This window comes from Pleurodeles waltl, chromosome 4_2 (assembly GCF_031143425.1).
Source record: "Pleurodeles waltl isolate 20211129_DDA chromosome 4_2, aPleWal1.hap1.20221129, whole genome shotgun sequence".
Lineage (NCBI taxonomy): Eukaryota > Metazoa > Chordata > Amphibia > Caudata > Salamandridae > Pleurodeles > Pleurodeles waltl.
The window spans coordinates 502624257-502650838 of record NC_090443.1 but is presented as its reverse complement, the minus strand read 5'-3'; the positions used below and the strand labels follow the sequence as shown (position 1 = coordinate 502650838).

General features: G+C 42.0%; 1 protein-coding gene and 1 long non-coding RNA gene across 3 annotated transcripts in view; one reads left to right on the top strand and one right to left on the bottom strand.

The window, feature by feature from the left end:
• Window positions 1-26582, top strand: part of LOC138294168 (uncharacterized) — a 354474-nt gene that overhangs the window by 21616 nt on the left and 306276 nt on the right. The gene's annotated exons all lie outside the window — the stretch shown is intronic.
• Window positions 781-26582, bottom strand: part of TNFSF4 (TNF superfamily member 4) — a 107794-nt gene continuing 81992 nt past the window's right edge. For both annotated transcript variants that reach the window (XR_011203236.1, XM_069233346.1), the window contains exon 3: window positions 781-3004. Coding sequence is in view for 1 of the 2 variants with exons in the window: in XM_069233346.1 (XP_069089447.1) it covers window positions 2631-3004 (374 nt within the window). In the remaining variant the exon portion in view is untranslated. The remainder of the gene's footprint in view (window positions 3005-26582) is intronic.

Here is a 26582-nt window from a genome sequence, read left to right as displayed (position 1 = left end):
CAGGGGTTATCTTGGGTGTGTAGCTCCCTTACCCTAACTAGAGTGGTGGGTTCTGCCTGGCTTAGGTGAACACCCTAGTCAACCAGAAACCCCATCTCTAACAGCATCTATGTGTTTGGCTCCAAATAGCTCCTAGCCAGGATCAAAGTGCAACAAAAGGAGGGCTGATGCCTCCTTAACTTTGGCCTTTTTCTTGGGACTAAAATGCAAAAGCCCTCCAGCCACCTGAATGTTGCTTCTCTGAACGGAAAGCACACAACATGCCTGCAATGTGCAGGCGTTGCTGAATATGTCATGGTGTCGGAAAATTACACCAGGACAAGTTCAGCAGATTTTACTATGGCCCAGCTCCTTGGCAGGGGAGACAGCGTCCACCCTGTGAAAATAGAGGGTAGACGTCATCTACCTGCGTGTATCCTCGACTGTCCCCTGCTTTTAAGAATGTGAAGGGGTTAAAGCCAGATCTGGAACAAAGCCTCAGACGAAAGTGATGGTGTCAGCAGTGGAATCAAGCATCTGCGATTAGAAATGAATAAGAGAATTTATATTATCCAAACCACAGGCAGAAAAAAAGTTAGTGCCTGATTTATGAAAGCTTAGCACAGCCTTTGCATCATTTTTTGAGGCAAAAGCGGCGTAAACTTACAAAATATAATTATTTGTAAGTTTACGCCACTTTTGCCTCAAAAAATGACGCAAAGGTGGTGCAAACTTTTCATAAATCAGGCCCTCAGTTTGAAGAAAAGACCTGAAATGAATAGAATAGTAATGAAGAGCGTTTTAAATTTGAGAGATTAAGTTTTGCTAACATAGCACCTTTTTAAAAAACGTTCACAACTCCGTGAAGTAAGCGAAATTCAATATCAATAGAGTGGGTAGAATACACAAAAATCATACATTTTGTGGAAGAAGTTGCTGGGAAAATATTTATGAGAGAAATTTAGCCTGCCTGACGTTTCGCAAAGGGCACACACTTCCACTTTCATACAGCTGCGAACTTTCTCTCAAAGTAATACAGCATCGATGGTGAGGAATTAATCACCTGATGATGATGGCAGAGTGGAATGGAATGAATAATCTGTCCTGTACGAGTATACAGAAGAAACATTTTTCATCTAGAACTTAAGAAGAAATAGAAACTACCGTGAAAATAGTATAATATGAACATTAATGTAAACCACCAGCATTGGGCATGTGACAATATGGTCAACTGACAATAAAAATAGGATATTGTTGCAGTAGTAGCATCCAGAGCTCCCCAGGGAAAGCATAGCTTGTTTCACTGTGGTGCTTTAAAGCTTGTTATCTACAGGGGTTTCTTCAGAAAGTACAGAGCCCGTGGCTAAGGAGAAGTGATTAAAAGGTGTGTGGGTAATAAAATAATTCAGGCATTTGCAATGCAAAGGGTCTCTTATCATGTCGAGTTAGAGCTATTAGCGTTGTAACCTCCTAACTGGACTTTTCTTGCCACATTAAATGAAAAAAAAAAACAAGCACGATCGCGCTGTGTAAAATACAACTCGATTGCGCTGCGAAATAAAGAGGAAAAATAGTCCAGAAACCATATGAAAAACATGGAGCCTCGTATATTTCCAGTAGTTTACTGGTGCTCTCGAGGAGGCCAGAAAAGGCATGACGTTTGCATGCCTTTCACGAATGAAAACAAGCGGATTTTAAAAGTCAAGCCCACGGACCAATGAAAGAGACTGACGTAACATGGGCGTGGTTAAAATCCCCCTAAAGAGGGATTAGAAGAGAGACGGAGCGCTTTGCGCTCACCCCTAAAACTTTTTGTGCGAGGAATGGTGGTCAGACGAGACATTTACAAGCTGAAAAGATGTCCTTTCAAATTTATGCTATAGTGCTTGAGTAAAAGCTTCCATTTTAACTAATTGGTGGCATTTATGCTTTGGGTGTGCGCATTTTAGCAGTGATGTAGTTTTGTCATATTAGACGGTGGGTTAAATTGTGAAATTGTTCTTGGAGCCTAGTTTAATGTTTTATTAATCAACCTAAAACAGGCGAGATTGCACAATCTTCAGATGAGCTCTGAGGTACCTGCGTGTCTGGAGTTACAGGGAAGAGGCAAGCAAATAACATGTGTATTAGAATGGGAATGTAGCAAGTGTGAGCTGCCAACTTGCTGTTGGGAAGTTTAAGCAGCCATCTTGGCCAAGTCGTTCTTCATCACATACCCATCAATGCATAAGATGCTATCTGCTCGTTGGGGCAAAAGATGCATGCAGCAACAATAAATAGTGAGGATGACCTTAAACAGAGAGCAAAATCTGAACCTTGTTCGGAAAAACTAAATATGTCATTTGATATACAGAGGTTATTTTCTAAGGTCCAGTAAAGAAGAATTGCACACATCTTTGCATCTTTCATAAATATCCAGCTTAATGTTGAACATCAAATATTAAGTTAGCACATTTGCAATCAGACTACCTGTGGCCTGAACTGTTCATAAGTACAAACATAATAATCCTGAGCATGTTTTGTTTTCAAGTGGCACATATGGTTCTTTTGAGCAAGTCTGTTCATTTTCATGTGCCTTAAATATTAAATACTTCATTCAATGGAAATGTAAGGCTCATGGGAAAACTAATGTACACCATGGAAACTTCCTTCTATTGAGGTGTGGGGTCACCCTCATCAAATGGGATCTCTGACAGGAAAGTTAGCTTCAGCGATAAATTGAGCAGCTTAACTGTGGAGTCCCCTGTGACTGTGACATACATTGTATCTCCCTTCAAGAGTCTTTGCAGAGTCAGCAAATTCATTTCCCTGTTGGTCATCTGCCCCTCGAAGATGAGCACTGCCGGTCCACCATTGCTCTTACTGTGAACCTCGACAGCTGCCTTGTCACCCTCGCTCTCCAGACTTCCACGTAGGCAAAGGAGGTAGCAGCCATCTTTGGTGATGATGACTGAGTTGTTCTCTATGTTTCTTTTGCCAAAGCGCCACATCAGGGTTAGGGGCTTGCCTCGATCTGAATCAGAACCTACAAAAGAAGACAATGAAGAGATTGAGACTTCTTATGAGAAATCTCACGATGAACCAGAACTAACCACAGACAGCTTTGCGTGTGATAGCAAAAGGTTATTTGAAAACGTTAGTCTGAAACATAAGTCAAGATTTTATACCCTTTGTAACGCTGACCACACAGTTCAGTCAAAACCACTGCAGATGAGTATAGTTTCTATAACTGAACTAGGTCCTAGTCAGCAAAGTTAACCCAAACACAACTACCAATAGGGTGTTCAAACAAAAGTACTATCAACTCAGTTGTCCCTTCTCTAACAACACTAACCATTGACCAAAACCTACACCCTTAAGTGTTAGCAATTATGATAATTTCCTTTGAATGAGCCTTTGGGAAATTTCTGTGACTGGCGCTAGTCTGCTATGGATAACTTTACTTGAAGCCCTAACTAACATGAGGCCGTTTGACCCACTGTGCAGCTATGCTCTAGAGTTTTTCAGACCACCCTGAAGCTACTGAGGCATTTAGACCACATTAAACTATTGTAGTGAAATGTTTGCCCTAACCAGAGGAGAGTCAACAGAGCCATTTGGATTACACTGAAGATATTCGAATGTACCAATGAGCTAAAATGAGGGTAATCTACTCTACTGTTTCGACTACTACACATCTGGGCCAAATGGAGTAATTTACACATGTACAAGTGACACATTTAGAGTAACCTACCCTGTATCACCGAGCCATTTGGACTACCATGACCACTTAGCCATTTACCTAATATGCTGCTTTGGTATGCTGAGAATATCCGTTAACTCTATGGCCTTATCAATTATTCATTGTGATACGTTTGCAGTCAAAAGAGTTAAGACTTAAGATTTAAGGTTCACAAATTAAAATCCACACTTTTCTACCACTATACCAGAATGGAAACCCACACACTTATAATTGACACATGAAGAGATTTGATTATCATTAACACTGGGTATGAGCACCATTGAGATAATACACTAAACTCTAAGCCAGTAGAAGAGCCTGAAAACCTACAACTGATACAACTGATTAAATTAAAGTAGATATATGAAAGACAGCCACTAGCACAAAGTAAGCCAATAGATGTCCTCCAGGCCTGGTTTTGAGTCAGTTGGACACTATCCAAAATCTTACTAGGTTGCCAGTACTGGGGCCCTGCCACTAAGCATCTTGATAATAATAGTAAAAAAGTAATGCTTCATTAGTTTTTTTAGTCAGACTTTTATAGTCATCATCGTAAGATACAAAATCGTACACGTAATAAAACACATAAACACTACATGATCAACTGCTTAAATTACACAGCAACTGGCATAGCACTTGCTGTTTATAGAAGGCCAAAAAGGGGTAAACCTCTGTGTGGCGGCATTGGTATAAAGTGTTTTAGAAGAATATACATTAAAAGCTTGAGAAACAGTAGATTGGTACTAAGTAAGTGCATTGAAGATATAGCACAATTAAGATATTAAAAAGATAATCCTACAAACACTATTATACTTTATATGTATACTTAAAGTAATCAAAGCTAAAGTTCCCAATGTTTTCAGCAAGAATCCAGTAGTCCTATGTGTGACCCTGAGTAATTGCTTATACCTCAAATAGTTTAAAATCCAGAATACATCACCCACAGTTTAGGTGCAGTCATTTCTATGACCTTAAAATTAACTGCAAGTTTAATTCAATTGTGTTTTGTTAAGAAATTCAAAGTCCTCTTCTATGGTTCGATCCGATGCCCCCAGAAAATATTTGTTCAAAAACCTTTCTCAAATTCTGAAGACTTGGACAAAGACACAATGCATAGGTCAGGGTTGGCCTATCCACAATACAAAAAAAATGATTTTTTTCCTTTTTTTACATTTTTGCCATGCCGTATCTTAGTTAAACAACAGAGCCAAATAGCTGAATATCCTTCTGCATTCTAACAGACATTGGTATTTTGAGATAGCCCTGCAAGTTTAATGTAAGATATCTCGCCAACATTATTTTACTGCCTTTGAACTTCCTACTCAGCTTAAGAAATTAAACAATTCTATTGCATTCTTAACACAGTTTTTTCACGAATTTACAGCCACTACATTGCATTTATTTTGGGGTCCTTTATCTATGGACTAAAACTTCACCTTTCCATGATCTATAGATTTGCTGTGCGAGCACAGGAGCTCTGTTAGGCCCATATTTATACTTTTTGAAGCAAAACTGTGTTTGCACAGTTTTGCATCAAAATGTATAGCACCGGTTTGCGCCATTCCAGGATACCAGACAGACGCCAAATTTATGGAATGGCGCAATGCGACACAAAGGTTTGGCCAGCGTAAAAAATAAAAAAACGTTAGCCAGGTGGGGGTGGCAGTTAGGGAGACGGGGGTTTTGCACCAAAAAATGACGTTAGGCTGGTTAGAGGCAAAAAAAATGCCTCAACCCCGTCTAGAGTCATTTTCTGACACAAAACCCTCCATACCACATGACTACTGTCTTAGAAAAGACAGGAGTCATGCCCACCACCCCAGTGGCCAGCACAGGAGACAAGGGTCCCCTGGGTGTGGCCATTGAACCCTGTGCCATGCAGGGGGCCCCAAGTTCGGCCCCTGATGGCATTTAATAAAACAAAATACTTGCCTACACTTCCCCTACTTATCTGGGGAGAGGTCCCCATCTTCCTGTGTCCCTCTGGTGTGGGTCGGGGTGTTCCTGGGGCTTGAGGAGGGCAACTGTGGACCCATTCCATGGTGTTCAACCATGGAAATAGGTCCACAGGTCCCCTAACGCCTGGTCTGACCCAGGCATTAAATAATGATGCAAAGCAAGCTTTGCACCATTATTTAGACCCTCCACGCCCGTGCATCATTTTAGCATGGGGATAAATATGGGGCTCTGGGGTTAGCACCATTTTGTGAATGGGAACGCCAACCTTGCATCTTATTGACACATGTATCTGAAAAATGGTGCAAACTCCAATATTTTGAGACAGGTCTAGCATCAAACTATAAATATGGAGTTAGTTTTGCTCTGAATTTGCTTAAAAAAAAGACGCAAATTCGGCGCAAATGGAGTATGAATATGCTCCTTAGTGCTCAGAGCTAAGTATGAAAGACACATGTAGTAATAAATTGGAAAGGGTATCTCATTTTTTAAAATTATTATTTAACAATCTAATGTAGCGCTAATGTAGCGCTGCTGCACCTAGTTGTATTAGCAATGGTAAATTTGTAAAAGAATAAGTACCAGGGCCCAAAGCTTTGCTCAGAATCCCGTGGCTGGTGTTATTGTATGTCCGCATGCCGACAACCAAGGCTGTGTCATCTTCAATCCACCTCATGCATCTTTAGTCTGCCATCAGACACTCCCTGCCCATTATCGCACTCAGTTTCAAACTTTCTTCATTTGTCACGATTTTCCCGTCTTTCTCTTCCTTCTTCTTTCTGCCTTGTGTGTTTTTTTACACTGTTGCGCTGGGTTCAAGTCTGATGAGCAAAAATAAGTGCCAGTCTCCAAACATGAGTGCTAGCAGGCCCCACCTTCAAACACCAGCTTGAATTAAGCACTCAGTATTACTGCATGATACATCATAACAACAGATTAAATGAAGGACCACAAATAGCAATAAACAGGAGAAAGGAAGAACATTGGTTTAAGAAGTGGATATGAGTGAAGGGGCTACTAAATTCAGATTCCTGGAGGAAATAACAAGAGAATGTTTAGGGGGAACATGATGGGGGGAGTGGAAGAAGAGAGAGATGGAAGGCGAAAGATATAAATCGATCAGACGGGTTAGCCTACCAAAGAAATTGAAAAGTAGAGTTTAGTGTGAGGACAGATTGGACAAATGGGTGTTAAATCTCTTTCTGAAGCACAAGAGGATTGGTTGGGTTCCTAGTTGTTTGGATAACCAACTCAACAATTACATTTAAACAAAGCAGAGCTTCAGGTGTAGAACTGTGCAGGGGGGGGGGTTTCTCGAATGGACATTGGGGCTCCATCCTCATTTTTTTTTCCCCCAGGACAAATTCAGTTTTAATGTAGACTGCTTCATTTTCATTTTAAATATGCAGTGGGCCTCTAAAAATCAAGACACAAATGTTTACTCAAAGGCTGAGGCTGCTGCACTCTCTCCATTTGCCTTGCATCTTGCTAACTCCAGTCTTCAGCCCGTAATGTACAGACTTGATATCTAGCTACAAAAACATTTGCCAGGCCGAGGATCTCCCAGCCCTGAGGTCTGGTCAGTCATCAACCTGGCAAAGCATAGCCTCCATGGCTAATCTCCACCCCCTGATGATGCAGAGGCAAGGTAAGGTCCAGGTGTGTCAGGCTGCAGCCCTGCACCACCAGGAACTGCACATCAATCAGGGGTTGGATAGCCATGTCAACCCACCTTTTCCCAAGTCGTCACAGGATGAGTTGGGAAAGAGTGGGGTAGACATTGCAGGTGGGAAGCAGAGAAATTCAGTCTGCACTGTATATCATCATCATAAATTTTGAAGACACAGACTTGAGTTGTCTGCTTCATGCCCTGACATTTGCTGCAATGCCATACCCCCTCCCAGACGTGCAAGAGACCATCAACCCCTTCCGGCCATTCTTTACTCCATATACTCCATAGCCTATTTTAAATACTTCCTTTTCCTTCTTCCTCAACAAAAAAAGAGGGTAGACATTGCTGGAGTATTAACAACCACAGTTTTATTACATTATACATTACACGGTACCTAACAAAACATCACAACTAATGTTTATAAACACATTCCATGTCTGAACGATTTGCTTCTCTGCCTTCCTGATTGTCCCTTTGCATGCAGCCAGTGTTTATGAACAGCCTCCTCGACAACGACCCCATTGGTCAGGTAGCCAGCATTTGGCAGCTAAGCTTTCCTCCCTGCTACCAATCTCTGTAGGCAGCCCCCAGCCGGCCTGGGCTGCAAGTGCCATAACCGCTCACTGCTAACCTTTTGTAGACAGATCAGGCATTTAGTCATTGGCAGGGAATTGTGGCTGTCATTGGGGATAGGCCCCTCCTCACATTTCTTAGGATGGATGCAAAGTGCGAAGTCTAACACAGCGATGTAAACACGCATTTGCAATGCAATGGGTTTTATATATTTCAAACAAGTTAATTGGCATCTTTTGACAATAGCACCCACGAACAAAAACAAAAAACAAACATGAGTGGAATCTGAGAAAAGATGACTTAAAAAAGAAAAGAAAGTGAGCTTTAAAAAAATAAAACTTTGCAGTTTTGTTTGCCCTACTGGGCATGTTTTTGCCAGTCACAAGCGCCTTCTGTTTGCGGGGCACTGGAACAAAATAGTACCTTGATCATGTTGGGAGCAGCAGATGGGCACTAATTAAGTTGAAATTAATTAGTGGTTGATCCATGATCCACCCAGAGGAACTGAAATGATGCAATATGTGCCTTGACAAATTACCAGGCTGCAAAGAAGAGTCCCATGCAATCCAACAAATGGTGAGCGACAGGTGGGCTCCAAGCACTTTACTGAATACAATAGCGTCTTGTCTACGAGACGCATAAGCAAACGCATGCACTTGCAGGTTTGACCTTAAAAACTGTCAGACGTTTCTTGTTTAATACAGACAAAGACAGTTTGCACATTGACAGGCCAGCCGCCAAGAAATTCGAAGTTCTTAGGATCATAACTTTGAATTCTGGCAGTTTGGCAAGGATGACTCAGGGCTTTCCTATTTTTTGCAAGTAGAGTACCTTAAATTGTTCCATAGTGACATCTGTGCTTTACAATTCTTACAAGCCGGAATCAAATACTACAGATATCCAGTCTTTCCTCATCTCGTTGCAGTGTTCTGCATCACATACCTCTCTCCTCCCACCCAAGGCCTCACTTGTAAAGTTCAGTCTTCCCTTTGACAACAATCCTTTGTCACTGTTAATTGTGTGGTATTGCTCACTGATGATACCCGGAAGTGCAATCCTGCATGACTAGTGTTGCAAGATTGGGAGATTTCCTGCACAAATGGGCAATATTTTTCCCTTTTGTGCGGGAAAAACCCCAATTCCGGGAGCCTAATTGTTGGTCAATTATTAGCCCGTTTTGTGGAAAATTGTTTGCGGGGCAGGGCCACCAGCAGCGGACGTGCACTGCCCCACATGAAAATATATTAAATGGACTCTACGTCAGTCTCACATGATCCATGCAGCAGTGACTAGTGATTGCACACCTTGTGCGTTGGGCAGGACAGTCACAGGGCTGCCCCTGTGAGTGACAGCGAATGAGCCTCCACGGTAAGATTTGCAGCGTGCATGCAGTGTGGGTTGTCAGTCAATGGAATGTCGGACTGTGGAAAATGGTTGGATTGGATTAGTAGTGGATACAAATTATTTATGTACAACACATGCAGCAGGCAGGCAGCAGCAGCACATATTTGGCTATGATTAACTGCTAAGCTAAGATCATTTATGTAATCATTTTGCTAATTGGAGAAGAGGACCATCAATCTAGTAGCACAAAAGTGCAACCAATTGATGGCCCTGCCAAAAATGATTGGCCTGCCGCCGTGGGCCTCCCGCATTCCGTGCGGCATAGACCACAGTTGGAAAGAACTGAAGTTGGAACTTGAATGTGGTGGACGGTGCACCGACGCTGCGTTCGCACAGCATTCCACGCAACTTAAGCAACGTGTTGGGCCCTCTCTTCTCTTGTGGGTGGCAGAGCGGCTGGGGGTGGCTGTAATGACATTAAGTATGTTTGACCACTGACTTTGTGTTTCACCACTGTGCATATTAGTTGTTCAATGTTCACCAGTAGCACATTACATTTTGTATTCAGTTTAGCTGCCTATTGGCTTTAACGTGGCATTAGACATTTTGTATTCAGTTTAGCTGCCTATTGGCTTTATCGTGGCGTTAGACATTGCAGTTGAGACATCGCAGATGAGCTGTGTTTTTCCACATGGTAAACCAAGCTGTGTTTTTCGTAGATTCTCTCACCGAACACTAGCATGATAAGGAAGTGCATATTCAGTGTTTTTCTCTAGTGCAGCCTTGGGAAAAGACAGCCTTGAAAACTTGGCCAACTTTCGGGGCTTGTTTTCTTCCAACTCTGTCCTACAGTAGCCAACATGTTTTGACAATTAGAGGGAAGGGCATGTTAGCAGGCTTTTTCATTATTCAATCTAAAAAAGGTGTCCCTGGGCAGCAGCGAGGGGAATTTTCTGAGATTTCAGTCAGGAGCGGACGTCAGCTGCCTGACCTGTCCCGTAAGGGTGGAAAATCTCTTTCTTGCAGTTGAACAGGAGTCATCAACTTGCGGGCATGAGAAAGATGATGAGCAGTGATAGGCCTTAGGGTGATGAATTTTGACATTTATTCTTTGCTTTGAAGTTATGCTATAATATAATCACATATATTTGCTGTGTACATTGCAATTGAGAATCACTTCGATATATTTTCCTTTCATTGCTGTGACTATTTTTAAACGTGTGCCTCCAACCTACTAATCTCCTCTCTCAGGAACCTGGTGGTGAAGTAATAATAAATGTCTTCTTTAAACTAAGAAGTGCATTCCAGAGAGTCTTTTCAGCTCGGTCATTTGTGAAAGCAAAACAGTGGCGCTCGACTGCCACTGCCTGCCAACCCAAAGTGAGAGATGGGGGGCCCAGGGGACTCCCCAGGCCAAGTGCCAAAGTCGAACAACCTATTCGCTGCTGCCGTGCCTCCCCCGACACTGACGATGTGCGGCCAGTCGGTGCACAGCAGAATACAAGGTAGGTCAGGTGCGCTGCAATTTGTGCTTTGTGAGCAGAATAAGTATAAGTATTCCTTATTTTTAATATTCAGGGGCTAATTGTGGATTGAGAGCGCAGTGGATCTGAAGCATCACAGGATAGAAAAAAAAAACACGCAGCTGGCAGTGCAGAGCGGGGCCTCTTGAAGATGTGGCATTTGGCGCATTGCAGTTCAGTAACATTGTCCAAACCATTACAGGATTTAATGGCTACTTGGGCGGGGGGTGGTTTGGGTGTTTGCTAGCAAAGGTTAGTTTTAGAAATTCTGTGACAATTGCTGCATTTATATGCACCTTAGACTAGTGGCCAGCCTACAGAAAAAGAGTATAGCTCCCAGAATTGTCTTTGGCAGCCTTTTTCCCAGCTACAGAAGTAACCAGGCTGGAGTGGCAGACAAGGGCACATCTTGTGTCATCTAGCCTGGCACACAAGGGCACGTTGAGCTTCAGGTGGCCACCAGGGTGAGTGGCATCCAGGGTGGCATAGCCAGTGCTTTATTTGTAAATAAAAATGTGCCAGTGCCAAAAGCTGCTGCAAGAAAATGTGCGAACACGGAATACTGAGGCAGCGTAATCCTGATGCCATCTTGGGCCTCTTTAATCCATTTAAAGCCACTCCCTGCCACTTCACCTCACTCCAGCAGCTTTGTGCTCACCCTTTCTGACGCTTTTTTCATTTTTCTCTTCCTCTGTCTTTCCCATATGTGTCCTTTGCATGCAGTAAATGCTTGAGGCAGAAAGACAAAGTGCTGGTCCTCAAAAATAAGTACCAGTGCTCCTCACTGGAAACAACGAGCACACATCAAGCACTGGATGGAATCACATGAAGGTTGGTGATCACAAAGAGTTATTGTTTTGACTTGTAATGCAAGGGGGTTACCAGCTGAGCTGTGCAGTGCATGCTTTGCAGGGCAGTTAAATGAAAATAAATCATTACCTACAGTTTGGGTATTACTTAAACCATGTTATCTGAAACCTTTTTGCACATTTGGTAGCAGTCTATCCTATACTGCCTGTAATGCAAGTTTAACCTAATGACTACATTTGCACAACACACAATTCCCATTGCACTAACCAAGATTTCCTTCTGTGGCTTTTTAGTTACACAAAGAACTGTCAGTGCATTAATTAATAGAGGTTTCATAATATACAGTGATTAACTTAACTTAACTTTTCTATTTTTACGTTTAAGGCATGAGTTATTATGTATGTAGCGACCTGAAAGAGAATAATTAATAGTTTTATTAGCCGCACGTTTAACCCCACTCCATTGCATGCAGCATCATTGTTACCATACTTTATTTAATGCACTTTGAGCTGTGTGCTCAGCTGATTTATTCATTTATTTCACTCCAGTTGCAGGCAGTGCAAGCACAAATGCAGACTCATTGGCTAAGCTAGGCGAAATGAGGGTTCATGGTCAGTGCTCAGCCTCACTGGATGGTTCTGTTCGTGATCTTAGTCAGTGGCTAAATTATTGACATACCTTGTTGTCATGCTCTGCTCAGCATAGCCATTGCTTGCATTTGACACAAAAACCAGCATTTACCAATATCTTAAGTTTACGTTCTTAGAGTTTGGGTTACTGTATTCTGTCCTCTGGTAGAAATTTGCAGAAGGGTGTCTGACTTTTGCCTCACACAAACAGCCTTTATCACCTAACACAAACAGGCTTTTTCACCTCACAGAAGGATGTATTTATTTACAGAGTCCTGTTGACCTCCAAAGTCCAGGGCAGAGATAGTCTGTTAATACAAGTGTAGGGGTAGCGCCTGGGTAATGAAAAGTCCAGAAAGTAGAACGGTAGTAGAACAGACTACAGATACAGACTGGGAATGCTAGATGGCCACTTGTGTTTCACCTTTATCTACCATGTGCATCTGAAAGGCAGTGAAAAGAACAGGTCGTGTTTTGAATCCATTTGGTAGGGCTGTCGATGATCATAGGTAAATGATGGAGCTAATGTAGCAAATGCTATAGTTGCATGTTGAGGCTGACATTGTATTGGGATTAACAAGATTTGAACAGTAAAATGCAAAGGGAAAACAGGATTTGGTCTGCTTTCCACAAACTTGAGTTTGTGTGAAAAGTTGAGTAAGTATGAGGGGTATTCCATTAAGATGTATTAATTTTTGCTGGTATCAGTGAGCTGTTCTTGCTTTATTATAAAACCAGTTTGAAAGATAGAGCATACCTCTTATTTAACTTTGAATACGAGGGAGTAGCCATCCTTTGGCTCATTCTCCATTTCAAAACAAGACAAATCCAAAGACTCAGTTGTCTGCCCTGAAACAAATTACTTGCCCCAGGGCAGAGTCAACACCACTTTATATCTCCATTGAATTCACTGGTGTTGTACCCCAAAATAAGTACATGACATCCTTGAACACTTAAAGTAGAGGAATGCTACAATAACCATTGGCAATTCTGGATAGTATTTTGTTCTTGCTTAGCACATGGTTATCAGTGAACTAGGGACAATGATTGCAATTTCTTTTGCAGTTTCAGGTGGTCCCCTGGGCTCTCATCTTGGCATAATTCATCATTGATCAACTCCCAGCTGACCTAGCAGTTTAACTGTTGCATCATGGGCAAGTGGGTACAATATAAAAAAAATACAGAAAAGAGTGGAAGTTGGATCCTGAATTAAAAAAGATGGATTGCCCCGGTCAAATTGGATTATTCCAAAGTGGCCTGCAAGTACTGCCATATAGACCTGTGTGCCCATCATAATGATTTGAAGCAACATGCAGCAACCACAAAACTCCGCTCACGCTGTAATTCAGCAAGTGCTTCTATTGCATCCTCAGTACAACCCATTCCTTCAAGATCTAATGACCAAAAAAGAAGAGAAATTAGGTTTGCCATGCAAACTGATTGTTGCACATCCAAAAATAATGTAGATGGATATGGTGAAATTTTGAAGGATGAATTTCCTGCCTTCCGAATGCACTGTACCAAATGTACTGCACTAATTAATTCTGTGTTGGACCCATACTTCAAAGACAAAATGCTGAAACATATCGGAACATTACCCTACTCCTTATTAATTGATGAATCAACAGACATTGAAGTAAAAAACTGCTTTGCATTTGTGTGAAGTATTTCAGCAAAAAGCATATAAAATTAGTAAGCACCTTCCTTGGAATACTAGAATTAGATCAGGCCTGTGCTGAAGATATAGCAAATGCAGTCCTAAGCTTGCTTGAAAGTTGTAACCTTGAGACTGAAAATTTAATAGGCATAGGCACAGATGGCACAAGCGTCATGTGTAGAAAGCATCACTCAGCATTCACCTTTTTGCGAGATAAGCAACCTTCCTTGCAACTTGTGCGCTGCATTTGTTACTCCCTGGACATCATTGCAAAGAAAGCAATAAGGAGCATTCCAAGCAATGTAGAATTAATGATCAGAGAAACATACAACTGGTTTTTCCACACACCAAAACGTCAGGCCGACTACAGGGAGTTGTATCTGACATTGGATGGAGGCATGCCCCTGAAATTAATTTCACCTTGCGAAACATGGTGGCTAGTGATGACAGATTGTGCACTGCGTTTATTAGAACAATATGATGCCTTAAGATTACACTTTAGCACAGCATCCAATGTGGCAACAAGGATACTCCAAGAAATGTATTACGATGAGACCAACCAACATTACCTTACTTTCTTAAAGCCTATTCTTCAGCACATAAAGGTTGATAACTACATCTTTCAGCTAGAATCTGGAGACCTTTCACAACCTATATCCTCTGTACGTGGCCACACTGAAAAGGATACTTAAACCAAGTGTTTTCACCAATAATCATCAAGAACAGTTGCAGAGCCTAGATTTACAAAGTTCTGCCATTTATCTTTCTAAAGAGGATGTAGATCTCGCACTTGCTTTCCATAAGAAGCTGGAAGAAAGTAAACTCACCTCTGTTTCAAGGGATGGCATTGTGAAAAGGTGCCTGTACTTGATGAAAGCGTTGGCATGTGAATATCAGTTTCGCATTCCAGAGTCACTAAGCATGCTTAAAAAGTTAGACGTTTTGAGTCCCCAAAAAGTGCTTGCAGATTGCAAACCTCCTGTAACTGACTTACCACATGCATTTTTCACATACCCATTGCAAGTACAGGAGTCACAGTGGAGAATTATATCCTCATGTTCATTTCCTGAGACTTCTAACACGTAATCCTTCTGGATGGAAGTGTGTAACTACACTGATGCTGCTAGTAACCATTGCTTTTATGAGCTTGCAATGGGTGCTATAAAAATATTGACACTCCCGATATCCAATGCTCATGTTAAAAGGGTATTTTCCCAAATGACGCTGCTGAAAAATTATAGACGAAATAGAATGGGCCTAAAACTACTATCAAATATTCTCTACATAAAGTTTGGACTGGAACGCATTGGAATTGAGTCCCACTCATTTGTGCCCCCCCCGCAACTGCTTGCAAAATTTAACAGTAGTATGTATGTATGATTAAAGTGGCGAAATTCAGACTTCCCCCAATGAATGCAGGAATGCATGCAGCTCAGATCTGCTCTTGCCACTGTTAGCTGCAGAAGGAGCCACGCCTGCCAGCCCTCCATTGACAGGACCAGAAAAACACTTTCTCAGACCTGCCCTGGCTACTGTCAGCTGCAGAAGGAGCCCTGCCTGCCAGTCCTCTAGTGATAGGACCAGAGGAACATTTTCTCAGACCTGCTCTTGCCACTATCCATCCCAGAGAACTGCATGCCAATCCTGCAGGTGGTGTCAAGCTCAGAAGAGCACCATACTCCACTTTCTCCTACTTTAAGCTTTGGACATTGAGGTAAAGACCTTGCTTGAAACATGTAGCCTTGAGATTGGAAATGTAATAGGCATAATCATAGATGGGGCAAGCGTTATGTGCGAAAAGCATCACTAATCGTTCACCTTGTTGAAAGACAAGCAACCTTCCTTGTAACTTGTGTGTTGCATTTATCCGTTCTTTAACATAATTGCTAAGAAGGCAATAAGGAGCATTCCAAGTAACATAGAATTGATGATCAGAGAAACTTACAACTGGTTTTCCCACTCACCAAAACTCTAGGCCGGCTACAGGGATTTGTATCTCACATTGGATGGAGGCTAGTCCCTAAAATTAATTTCGCCTTGCGAAACGCAAGTACTAGTGATGGTAAATTGGGTAGAGCATTTAATAGAAAATGATGCCCTAAAATTACACTTTAGCACAATATCCTACACAGGAAAGATGCTCCAGAAATGTGTACTGATGTCTTAAAATTACACTTTTGTATGGTGTCCTATGTGTAGCACTGGTATGCATCAAGAATGCTCTACAAAACTTTCAAGAGAAGGAAAAAATATCTTTCCTTACTTCGATGAAGACAGTGCCATTGCCATGTATTCGCTCTAGGACTACCACAGTTATGCCAGTACAGATGTAGAGATGATCTACGGTTGAAGTTCCAAAACAATTAATGCTCATTTGCTAAGACATCGGTAACCTTATGAATGGAAGTGTATAACTACACTGATGCTGCAGGCACCCATTGTTTCCATGAGCTTACTTTAATGGATCCTCTGCCACTGTCATGTATTAGCTCTAGGACTACCACAGTTATGCCAGTAAGAGATGTAGAGGTTGACACCCCTATTTTGAAGAAATGCTGCAACAAGATTTAGGAACATCTGGATATCTCTTTATTGATTGGTGGCTCAGTGGAAGTGGGGGGGCAACCCATGTGCATGTGCCTAAAGTACTAAAGTCAAAACCATCACACAGTTGTAAGTGGCTACCTTGGCTTTATGGGATTAAAGCCGGCCTGTACAGAAAATGGAGCAAATCTGGTACTTAATGTTCTTGCAACCCTTGTCTGACGCCTTGACTGACGCCATGAGTCATTCGCAGTTTCCTGTTACCAGCTTTGTCTACTTAAATGTATATGTCTTAATATGGATGTTGGACTTGCTTCCCGTCTAAAGGCGAAAGGAAATGACCACTGACATGGACACTTTTATAGCTACATCTCCTTGCAACCTTTGTGATTGAGATTTACAATTGCTGAACACGCCAGCATTCAGATTCTAATGCACCTAGTGTGTCTCTGATCCTTTGACCTGCCACTTTGAACAATATCAAATGGCTAGAAAAGGAGAGAAATCAGAATTGCAGCAGAACATGATTCAATTAACCATTTGTAGTTTTCTTTTTACCACCAGCCATGTATGTGTTTAGAGCAATATGATGTCTTAAAAGTTACTCTTTTGTATGGTGTCCAATGTGTACAACTGGTATGCATCAAGAATGCTCTGCAAAACTTATCAAGAGCAGCAAAACCTATCTTTCCTTACTTCGATGAAGGCAGTGCCATTGCCATGTATTACCTCTAGGACGACCAGTTATGCATTACAGATATAGAGGTGGTCACTTTGTTTCTTGCAGTTTTAGGTAGTCCCCTGCCGTCTCACCAAGACAGTTATTCATTGAGCAGGTTATCCCAGCTGACAAGCATTTGCAGTTTAATTACTGCAATATGGGCAAGTGGGCTCAATATTACAATATAATAAAAGGAGTAGTAGTGGTTTCTGAATTAAGAGGACTGATTGCCCTGTCAAAGTAGATAATACCAGGGCTGCATTTAAGCACTGCCACAAAAAATTGCATGCCCATTCCAAAGATTTGAATAAACCTGCAGCAAACAGAGTGTAAGTGATTTAATGAATTATTTGCAGTTTCACTTTACCAGCCATGTTTACTTACCAGTGCATAGTTTGCACTCTGAAACAAGCATATTGCGGTCTATGAAGTGGCTACTGCCCTTGCTTTCTGTATACAAAGAAAGAAAAATAATCTGCCTGCTACAAAGGGCTGTAAAAAGGACTGCTGTGAACTTGATCAAAGCGATGTTCAGCCAAAATCCTAGAAAGGATCACTTTATCGGTGCATGCCTCGCACTCTGAAACAAGCGTATTGCATCCTAGGAAGTGGCTACTGCTGTTAACACTGAATTTTACTAATTAATATTCATGTATTCTGAGTGTTGAATTTGAATAGAAAATGAATTTACATAGAGAAAATAATGCACACATTTGAAGATGCGTCTAATTGAGTGGCTGCCAGTGGTCACAAAGTGTACTTATTAATAGCTTTTTAATGTAAAATGTTGAGATTTGTTTGATAATGTGGTAGTATGTCATATTAAAAGATATGCATTATGCATTAGCTTTGTTATTCATAGGTCTAAACTTAGCAAGGTCTTGGGCCTAATTGCACGGCCTCATGTCAAGCTGCATTTCTTAGGCGGTTTATAAAATAGCTGCTTACGGAATTAAATTGTGATTTTCCACTGTGCTGACCAAGTGCTCGGAGCTGAAATTCTTTCTCATGAGAACTGCTTGCTAGAATATGTTGTACTAGCTAGGGATACATTGTATAATGTAGTATGTGTAAGACTGACCTTCCCAGGAGAAGACAATGGATGCACTGACAAGAGTATAAGCCGCAACAATATTCATACCTGACAAGTCAAACGATGGGAACAGGGGAAGAGGAGCCAATCATGGACATGTGAACTGTATACTAGTACATTTGTGGATTTGGGGTTTTATTTTCATTGGACTAAATGCAGACATGCGATTCTTTGACCAATAAGGACGTGGGAAGTAGTTTTAGGAAATCTAACTTAGCCGGACTGCACCTAGAGGACAGAGCCCACATCTCCCATTATTCTTTTCTGAGCTACCTGAAGAGACTTTGCTTTTTCTGAACTTTAATTCTGAATCCTGATGCCTTGCTGACCGAATTGATGTCCAATTGACGAAAACTGTCACAGCTTGCTGAACCATACTGAGGCCAGGTATAAGACGAGGTTACTGATTATTATGTCTATGCTTTTGTCCCTAGGTACAAACCACTACTTTTGATAGAGCCATAGTTGTTTTTCCAAATTTGTGTGACTAAATTGTTTTGCATGAAGTCCAAACATGTTAATCTTATCCGATGTTAGTTAGGGTTCTCACTGATGATGTTCGATACATGTAATAACAGTTGATGTCTATTCTTTGCTGAATATAAATGTATGGCATTTTGTTAGTGCAGTTATTTGTGCTATTAATTTGCACTGTAACCTTAGAATGCGTAGTGGCTCAAGCTTTGAATAGATTGTGTTTCTTTAGGTGCTTTGGTCAGCCAGTATTGTTTTTGTATGTTTATCATTTGATTTGGAGACTAAGTTACGTGACTTCAGCATTGTTAGTATAGGGAAATAAACATCCTAACTTTTACATAAACGTGTGGTTATTCATGGCGGCGAGGTCATGGTGTGTGGAAATTACTGACTCCTATTGATTATTGATGTCATTGATTGTTATTGCTATTGATCTGTATTGGTACAGGGTTACATGATGGAAACTACTCGAAGCGCAGTCAAAAAGTTCATCGGCCTATACGTGTCCTCCTGTAAGTTCACTTAATTAGGTCTGACGTGCTAGCACTGCCCTTGTTGTCTGTCTGCAAACAAAGGAAAATAATCTGCCTTCTGCAAAGAGCTCCAATGCCAAAACGAGTCGCAAAAGGACTGCTGTGAACTTTATCAAAGAGACGTTTAGCTTTCTGCCTCCAAACAAAAGAAAATAAAGTGGCAGCTACAAGCTTTAATGTGAAAAGGTGTGTCAAAGAAGGACTACTGTGCACATAATCAAAGATTTACGTGTCTCACCAAGTCCAGATTTACTACTTGTTCCAATTTGCTGGTCTTCATAAGAACTGAGAGACCATTTTTCCATGTTTAGTTCCATTTTCAGTGTGTAATGCAATGAATAATCTAAGCACTGTGAGTTCCACATATTTGCTTACAATAGAAATTTGATTTATGCTTTAAAATGTTTGCTTCAGCCTACGATGGCATTATTTCAGTGTTAAAGGTTTGGGCTACTTTTTGGGCTGGGACCGGTTCATTTTGGGCTTACTTTGGGCTGGCCTTCAACAGCTTTGGGCTTTAGAAGGCTTTTAAAATCTGGCAACACTGATAATGACATCTGAAGGCCGAGTTCACCCATGGAGGCGGGCACAACTCATGGTGGCAGTAGAAGCCAAGAGCCTGCAAGATAATATGTTGTCAAAGTAAACCTTTTTTTTTCTATAGCACTTACTAATGGTGTTTAACCACTTTCATAGCACTGTCAATTTTGAAGACAGGAAGCTAAGATTAAAAACCAGTATGGAATTAATATAGCTTGGAACATTGAAATAAAAAGCCCTGGTTACCAATTCTGATTAAGTAATAGAAGCGGGCGAGCCAATAAAAGTGCGAGCCAGGTTTGAGTCAGAAGCCCGACTCTGGCTCAGCTCGAGGTCACAGACAGAGCCGAGCTTTGATGTGGCTCTAGCTGCCAACCATACCTTAACCAGGATCTGGTGTGATGGCCAGGGCTCTCGCCTCTGAAACGTGGAAACCAAGTTTGAGTCTCAAGGTCAGCTCAAATATTCTGTGTTTCTCTCAAAGTCATATAATCTTCCAGTTTCTAACAAAATTAATGTAGCCTTGACAAACTAGCTGGTGCTCACGTAAAGCACTCCAATGCTTTCAGGTTGAGCAAGAAAAAAATAAACGTTTAGGGGCTAATTTTTAATAAGTGAATCCAAAAAACTTGTTTAAATCACAGCTTCCCTACTTAAACAGTGTGATCTGTGGCAAACGTTTAATTTCACCAAAACTCCTTTCTCTTCATAATCACGTACAAAGGCACTTTCAAATATGTGAGTTGAGAATATATACTTGTACAAAATATGATTGTGTTTGAATTAACGGACTATAATGTTGCTCGATAATGAAGTAGGACACTTACAGGATTGGCGTGACAACTGTCTTCCTTCTTAGCTCACTAATGGCACTGTCACTAGTGTGGGTACAGGAGCAGGAATGGTTCTACGTTATCATTTAAAAACTTTTAATAAGTACTTCTCAGTGCAGTGCTATAATGTGATATATTAATGTCAATGCTTCCACATATTAAAGAAATACACTTTTTTGAATTTTGAAAAGGCTTCATCATATTTCATGTGATGTTTGTGGTATGATTTACATTCCTAACATTTTCAGGGCTCGGCTCCTGAATGGACTCTAAGAGAAAAGCCATACCTTTGCCTCAGCTCTGGCTTGTCTCTCCCTGTTAATTTGTTGGCCCGCCCATCTCTATTGCTACCCTTGTTTGCATCACAGTGCTGATGCTAGAGTGGGGATGAGGCAGCTCTGACAGTGCCAATGCAGAGCTCCATAGCTTAGATTCCAATGAAGCTGGGCTTACACAATTTGGAATAACATCATTGCAGAAAAATTGGGGGGATCCAGCTGGATGCTGCATCTGGCAATAGTTAATGAGTCGGCAATGTCATCAAGCCTGTAGTAAGTGAAATATGCTGAATTGGTGCAAAAGACCACCAGCCCTCCTGTTGTGCAAACATCATCTTGGCAGGAAGCCTAACAAGAGTGGGCTTAAGTGATCCCGGGGGGGGGGGGGGGGGGGTCACCAGGCTCTGGCCAAAAGAAGCATTATGCTGCTAACAGAGCTTTGTTTTAAAGCTGAAACAAACGAGCAACAGGTAACCGCTCTGTAATGGACCATCAGTATCATTTTTTTGTCATTAAAATCCAAGCTGGGAGTATGTATTTAAAGAGAGGGGACTCCAAATACTCTCCAAAACCCCCACCCCCACTTCTAATATTCACCTTTTTACACATTAGTGAGGCCTGCCTGACCAGAATAGTATGTTTGGCATCATGTATTTGATTGCTTTTTGAAACCGTATCAGAACTTAACTGCGATGTTTAAATACGTCCAGAGATATTTGACAATTGCCCATGTAATAGAATAATTCTGAAAAATTTGGAGGGGGGGGCAATGCTATTTCTTTTCACCTGGGGGGTGCAACATTAAAAAGTTTGCAGACCACTGACTAAATACCAATACATTTCAGAGAAACAAATGCACACAGCTTGTTTCTCTTCACAAGTACTTAAGAGAAACTGATCCAGAGGCAGGTGTTTGCCTTTTTTCAGTTCCCGCAGGTAAGTGAAATGCATGTTCTGTAAGTATGTCAGATGTCGCTTTCTGTATGAGAAATTAAGAAATAATTTAAATAGCACTTATTATTTTTTTTAAATGTATTTTTTGTACTTGGTAAACAATACAAAAATTACTGCACAGAGCAAAGGGCAGGTGTATACGACTATCACATTGTAATTAACAATTAACAATAGTCAATAACATACATACCCTCCAGCATTGCCAGCTGGTACAGTAGGGAACATCCATAGCATGAATTAACAAACCAAATGTCAGAGCAATTGATAGAGTCAGATTCCAGGAATAAAAGGTAGTCTCAGCGGGGTTGCCAAATGTCTTTTGGCCTGAAAGATGGGGGTTTCAAGGGAAGCATAAAGCATGTTGGTTGTGTTGCAGAACAACATTACTTTTAACCAAGTATCAGTGGTGGGGGCTCTGCCCAAATGCAGGCCTACGTACACCATTTGGCCACCAATTGAGCGATAGCTGCAAAACCTTTCAATCAAGAAGTAGCGGCCATCAAGAGGTCAGGGTCAATCGTTTGTTCGAGCATGGTCGATATTAAGGTAAACACTACTTCCCAATAGTCAGTGCTTAATTTGTGCTTGTTGTTTCCGGTGCTGAACACCGGCACTTATTTTTGAGGGCCGGGGTTTATTCTTCTGCCTCAAGCACTTGCTGCGAGCAAAAGACAAATATGGGAAAGACGGAGGATGAGAAAAACTTAAGAGCGTGACAGAGGTAAAAAGCAGAAAGCTCCTAGAGTGAACTGAAGGGGCAGAAAGTGGCTTTAAATGGTTTGAAGAGGCCCGAGATTACGCTGCCTCAGTGTTCCGTGCTTGCACATTTGAATGCAGCAGCCTCGTGTTTAAGAGGAGGACTCTGGGCACTGGCACGTTTTTATTTACAAATTAAGCACTGCCAATAGTCACATAGAACAAGACAGTCTAATGTGCAAAATCAACATAATCGGTAGCACATTTGGAGCACTGGTGTGATCTAGTGGGGTCAAGGCGCTCTAAGGCTTTAGGTGTGGTGTAGGCATAGTGTAGATATTTATAGAGGAATGACTTGCGTCTGTGATTTAGGGACATTACTTTTGTTTGCATGCAGCAGTGTTGCCATGTTTTATCCGATATAGAATAGCCTAAGTTGTATTTGAATGCCCGCCTAGCTTTCTGTTGGCCCACGGTTTCACAGTAAGGCTAGTATGGTATAGGCAAGACATTAGTTGGGTGTTGTCAACAGTGGTGATAACTAAAGCCAGGGGGAGGAAACCAGCTGGTTTTTCTGGGTATGTGTGTAGAGTATCCTGTAGGGTACTTTGCAAGCAATGGAATATAAAGTGATCCTTAGTGGTGTGACCCCTGGGAGGGACAGTCATAGGTAGCCCTACAGCTCTACCATTTGTGAAAGGATCTCCAAATGTATGTAGTTATTGAGCTTCCAGTGTCCTCTGTACTAGGCGTTCTTCGGTTTGGGGGAGCCATGGATTGTTAAAGTGGGACAGATTGGGAGAACATAGTGGTCCATCACCTAAATATCGCCTGAGTCGCAACCACGTCTAGCAGGTCGTTGCAAGGATTTGGGTATCTAAGGGATCCCTCAGGGGCCTTCTGGGGAGGATAGGAGTGTTGTGCTCTTGATGTTGTTTAGACTTAAGATATGGAAGCCTGGCTTCTGGGTGATATTAATCATAGGCAAAGTAACATTTTGCCACTAAATAATAGAGCTGGAAATCATGTACTCCAAATCTGCCACGATCATATGGAAAAGTGTCTCCCATCGGATTCTGGGGCATCTGCCTACCCAAATAAGGCACAGCAGGAGGCTGTGTGGAGTAGCAAAAAAGTTTTTAGTCAATGCAATGGAAATATTAACAAAAAGGTAGGGAAACTGCGGGAGGACCACCATTTTAATTATGGCTATTGGTTAGGTATGGATAACAGCAACTTAATCCAGTGCTCAACCTGTGTAATGAGCTTGTCAATGGCGGCCCATAATTTTGACATATAACTTCAGCCCTCTATCTATGTATTATGATTCCTAGATATCGGGCATAGTCTGGGCATCAGTGCAAGGGGTAGTCTAGCTCTCAGGGAGTGGTGGTATCTGTGAGAGGGAACAGTTCAGATGTAGTCCAGTTGATGGAGAGGCCAGACACTAGCCCACGACATATGGTTTTATAAATAATAGATCGAAGATGTGTGGGTGGATCCCTGATGAACACCAGTATCTCATCAGCATACATGGATACCAAGAGTAGGTCCCATTGAAAGCGAAGGCCCCTCTGCAGGTGCCGTTCCTGTAGGTGACGGACCACTGGATCCAATGTGATGACGAATAGGAGGGGTTTTGTCCCCCTGAATACAGGAAAGGTCTCCATAAGGATACCATTTACTCTCAAGCGTGCTAGGGGGTTCGTGTATAGGAGCATGATTAGATCCCAAAAGCCCGAAGCATTCTTAACTTGACAAAGGTCACCTGCACGAAGTGCCACACAAGCGAATCAAACACCTTCGCTCCATCCAATAGGGCAACAACAGAGAGGGAGGCTCAGGGAAATTTGAAGCAATACAACACAAAAGGTGCGTGAATTGAGGGCTGTGGAGCGGTGGGGATGAAACCAGTCTGCATTAGGGACATTATCTGCTCCATTAGAAGAGCAAGGCACATAGCCATAACCGTAGCTAATAAACTGCTGGTGTACCCTAGTAAGTCACACATCTCTGTAAAATATTTAGCAGTAGCTTCTGAGGAACCAGTAGTTTGCAATGTAAATAGCCGTTGATAGTTGAAAATGTTTGTGTGATGCTGGCGTTATTATGGACAGTCACACCGTCCTCTGTGAGGAGGTCCATCACGTAACTGGAGTGGTAGCTGGGGTGCAACAATCAGGCCAAAGTGCAGCCAGTCTTTCTCCACTCCATATTGATGATTTTGGGTATATTTGGTCAGGAAGGCAACCTCATGATCGGCAGGGTAGCGGACCTCCTGCAAGAGTACAGAACGTCTGTGCATTTGCGTATTTTGTGGGTCACACTTGCATTCAGACCAATATCTCTGTGTCTTTCCACCCTGGACAGATCAGTAGGAATGCTGTGCAGAACCCCAGCATGTTTGGAAATATGAATTTCTCGGATATATACCTTAAAAGCCTCCTAAAGTGTGGCGTGTCGATCCACTGACCAAGTATTAATTGTGATATATTCATTTTTAGCCTTACAGAGTTCAGAATTAAGGGCAAGATGTAGTAAAGGTTTTTCCCCATTCTGTGCCTATGGGAAAAAGTGTTCGTACATATGGCCCTACCTGTTGCATTGTTTAGGGCGTTTCTGGGAAACACCATTGCCTGGTGGTGTGGCCAAGTTATGGATTGTACAATGTTATTTTGACAGGAGCAAGATTGGAGCAGGGGCAGGTGGGTGATGTCAGTCATCCATAGTATGAGCCTCAAAATACAAACCAATGATCTATACGCATCCAGAGTAAAATGTGTACCTTTGTCGAGGGGGTGACAGGCTCTCCAAGCATCCGAGAGTTGTTAAGTATCAAGAAGATCGTGCAAGACGTGATGCAAGTGCGGCTTGGAAATTACAGGGTCACCAGTGGTGTCTATTGCTGGGTTACATGTCATATTGAAATCGCCCCCAGGAGCATAAAGTCGACACAACCCAATGACATGGATACGTCATGGGAAAATTCAGGACTGTCTATGTTGGGTGCATAAATATTAGTTAGGAGAACCGTCCTGCCGACAAGTGTACCTGAGACGATGATATAACAGCCTTCCGTATCAATGAGTAGTTTGTGGCATTGAAAGGGAATGCTTTTGTGGAATAAAATGCAAACCCCATAGGAGTATGAGTTATAATGGACAAAAAATTGGTTAGGCCCCCATATGGAGGCATAAAGACAGTTATCTTGGGAGCATAGGTGAGTCTCGTGGGCTAATGCAGGCTTAATACTGTGACTGTTAAGGTAGGAGAGAACTTGTTTTCCTTTCCAGGGGTTATTTAAGCCTTGGATGTTCTAAGTAATGCCAGATATGTCTATGCTACCATTGTGTTTAGGTTGGGAAGCCATATGTACCAACATGGCAAGAATTGTGATGATTAACAGTAGTACAGTTAAGACGAAAGTGCCAAACAGATCAAAACAAACCCCACCCACCACCCACACCAGTGCCGAAGGCATCTGGCGAATCTATCAAGAATAAACTCAAAACAGAAACATTAACAGTACGGTGTACACCTCGGAGGGTGGCAGCGCTGCAGGGGTCAGTGCCCATTATGATCGCAGGGAATGGTGTCATATAAGTGCAAATAAGCAGATCATACCACATGAGAAGAGGATATGGAATACTATAATAATTGGTGGTCCTGAATCCGAACAAAGGTCATTAGAGCCATTTGGAGACACAAACTCCATTGTACAGAGTGTATCATTGAGGCTGGCTGGCCTGAGAAGAGGAAACAGATGGACTAAGCGACTGATTCTGAGATTCCTGGGGCGAAGAACCACATCCGTTTCTATGCTGCTTGCAAAAGTGAGCCACATCAGTAGGGGTGGTGAAGATTAGGTGTTTGCCGTTCACCTCCACTCAAAGACATGCCAGGTAGAGCATATTATATTTGAGGCCCAGCTTGTTCAAGGTGTACTTGACATCAGTCTGTTTGAAGCGGGCCTTTTGGACTGCCAGTGTGAAATCCAGAAACAGTGAAATTGCCAAACCCTGGTACTACAGGGGACCTCGCTCAAGGAC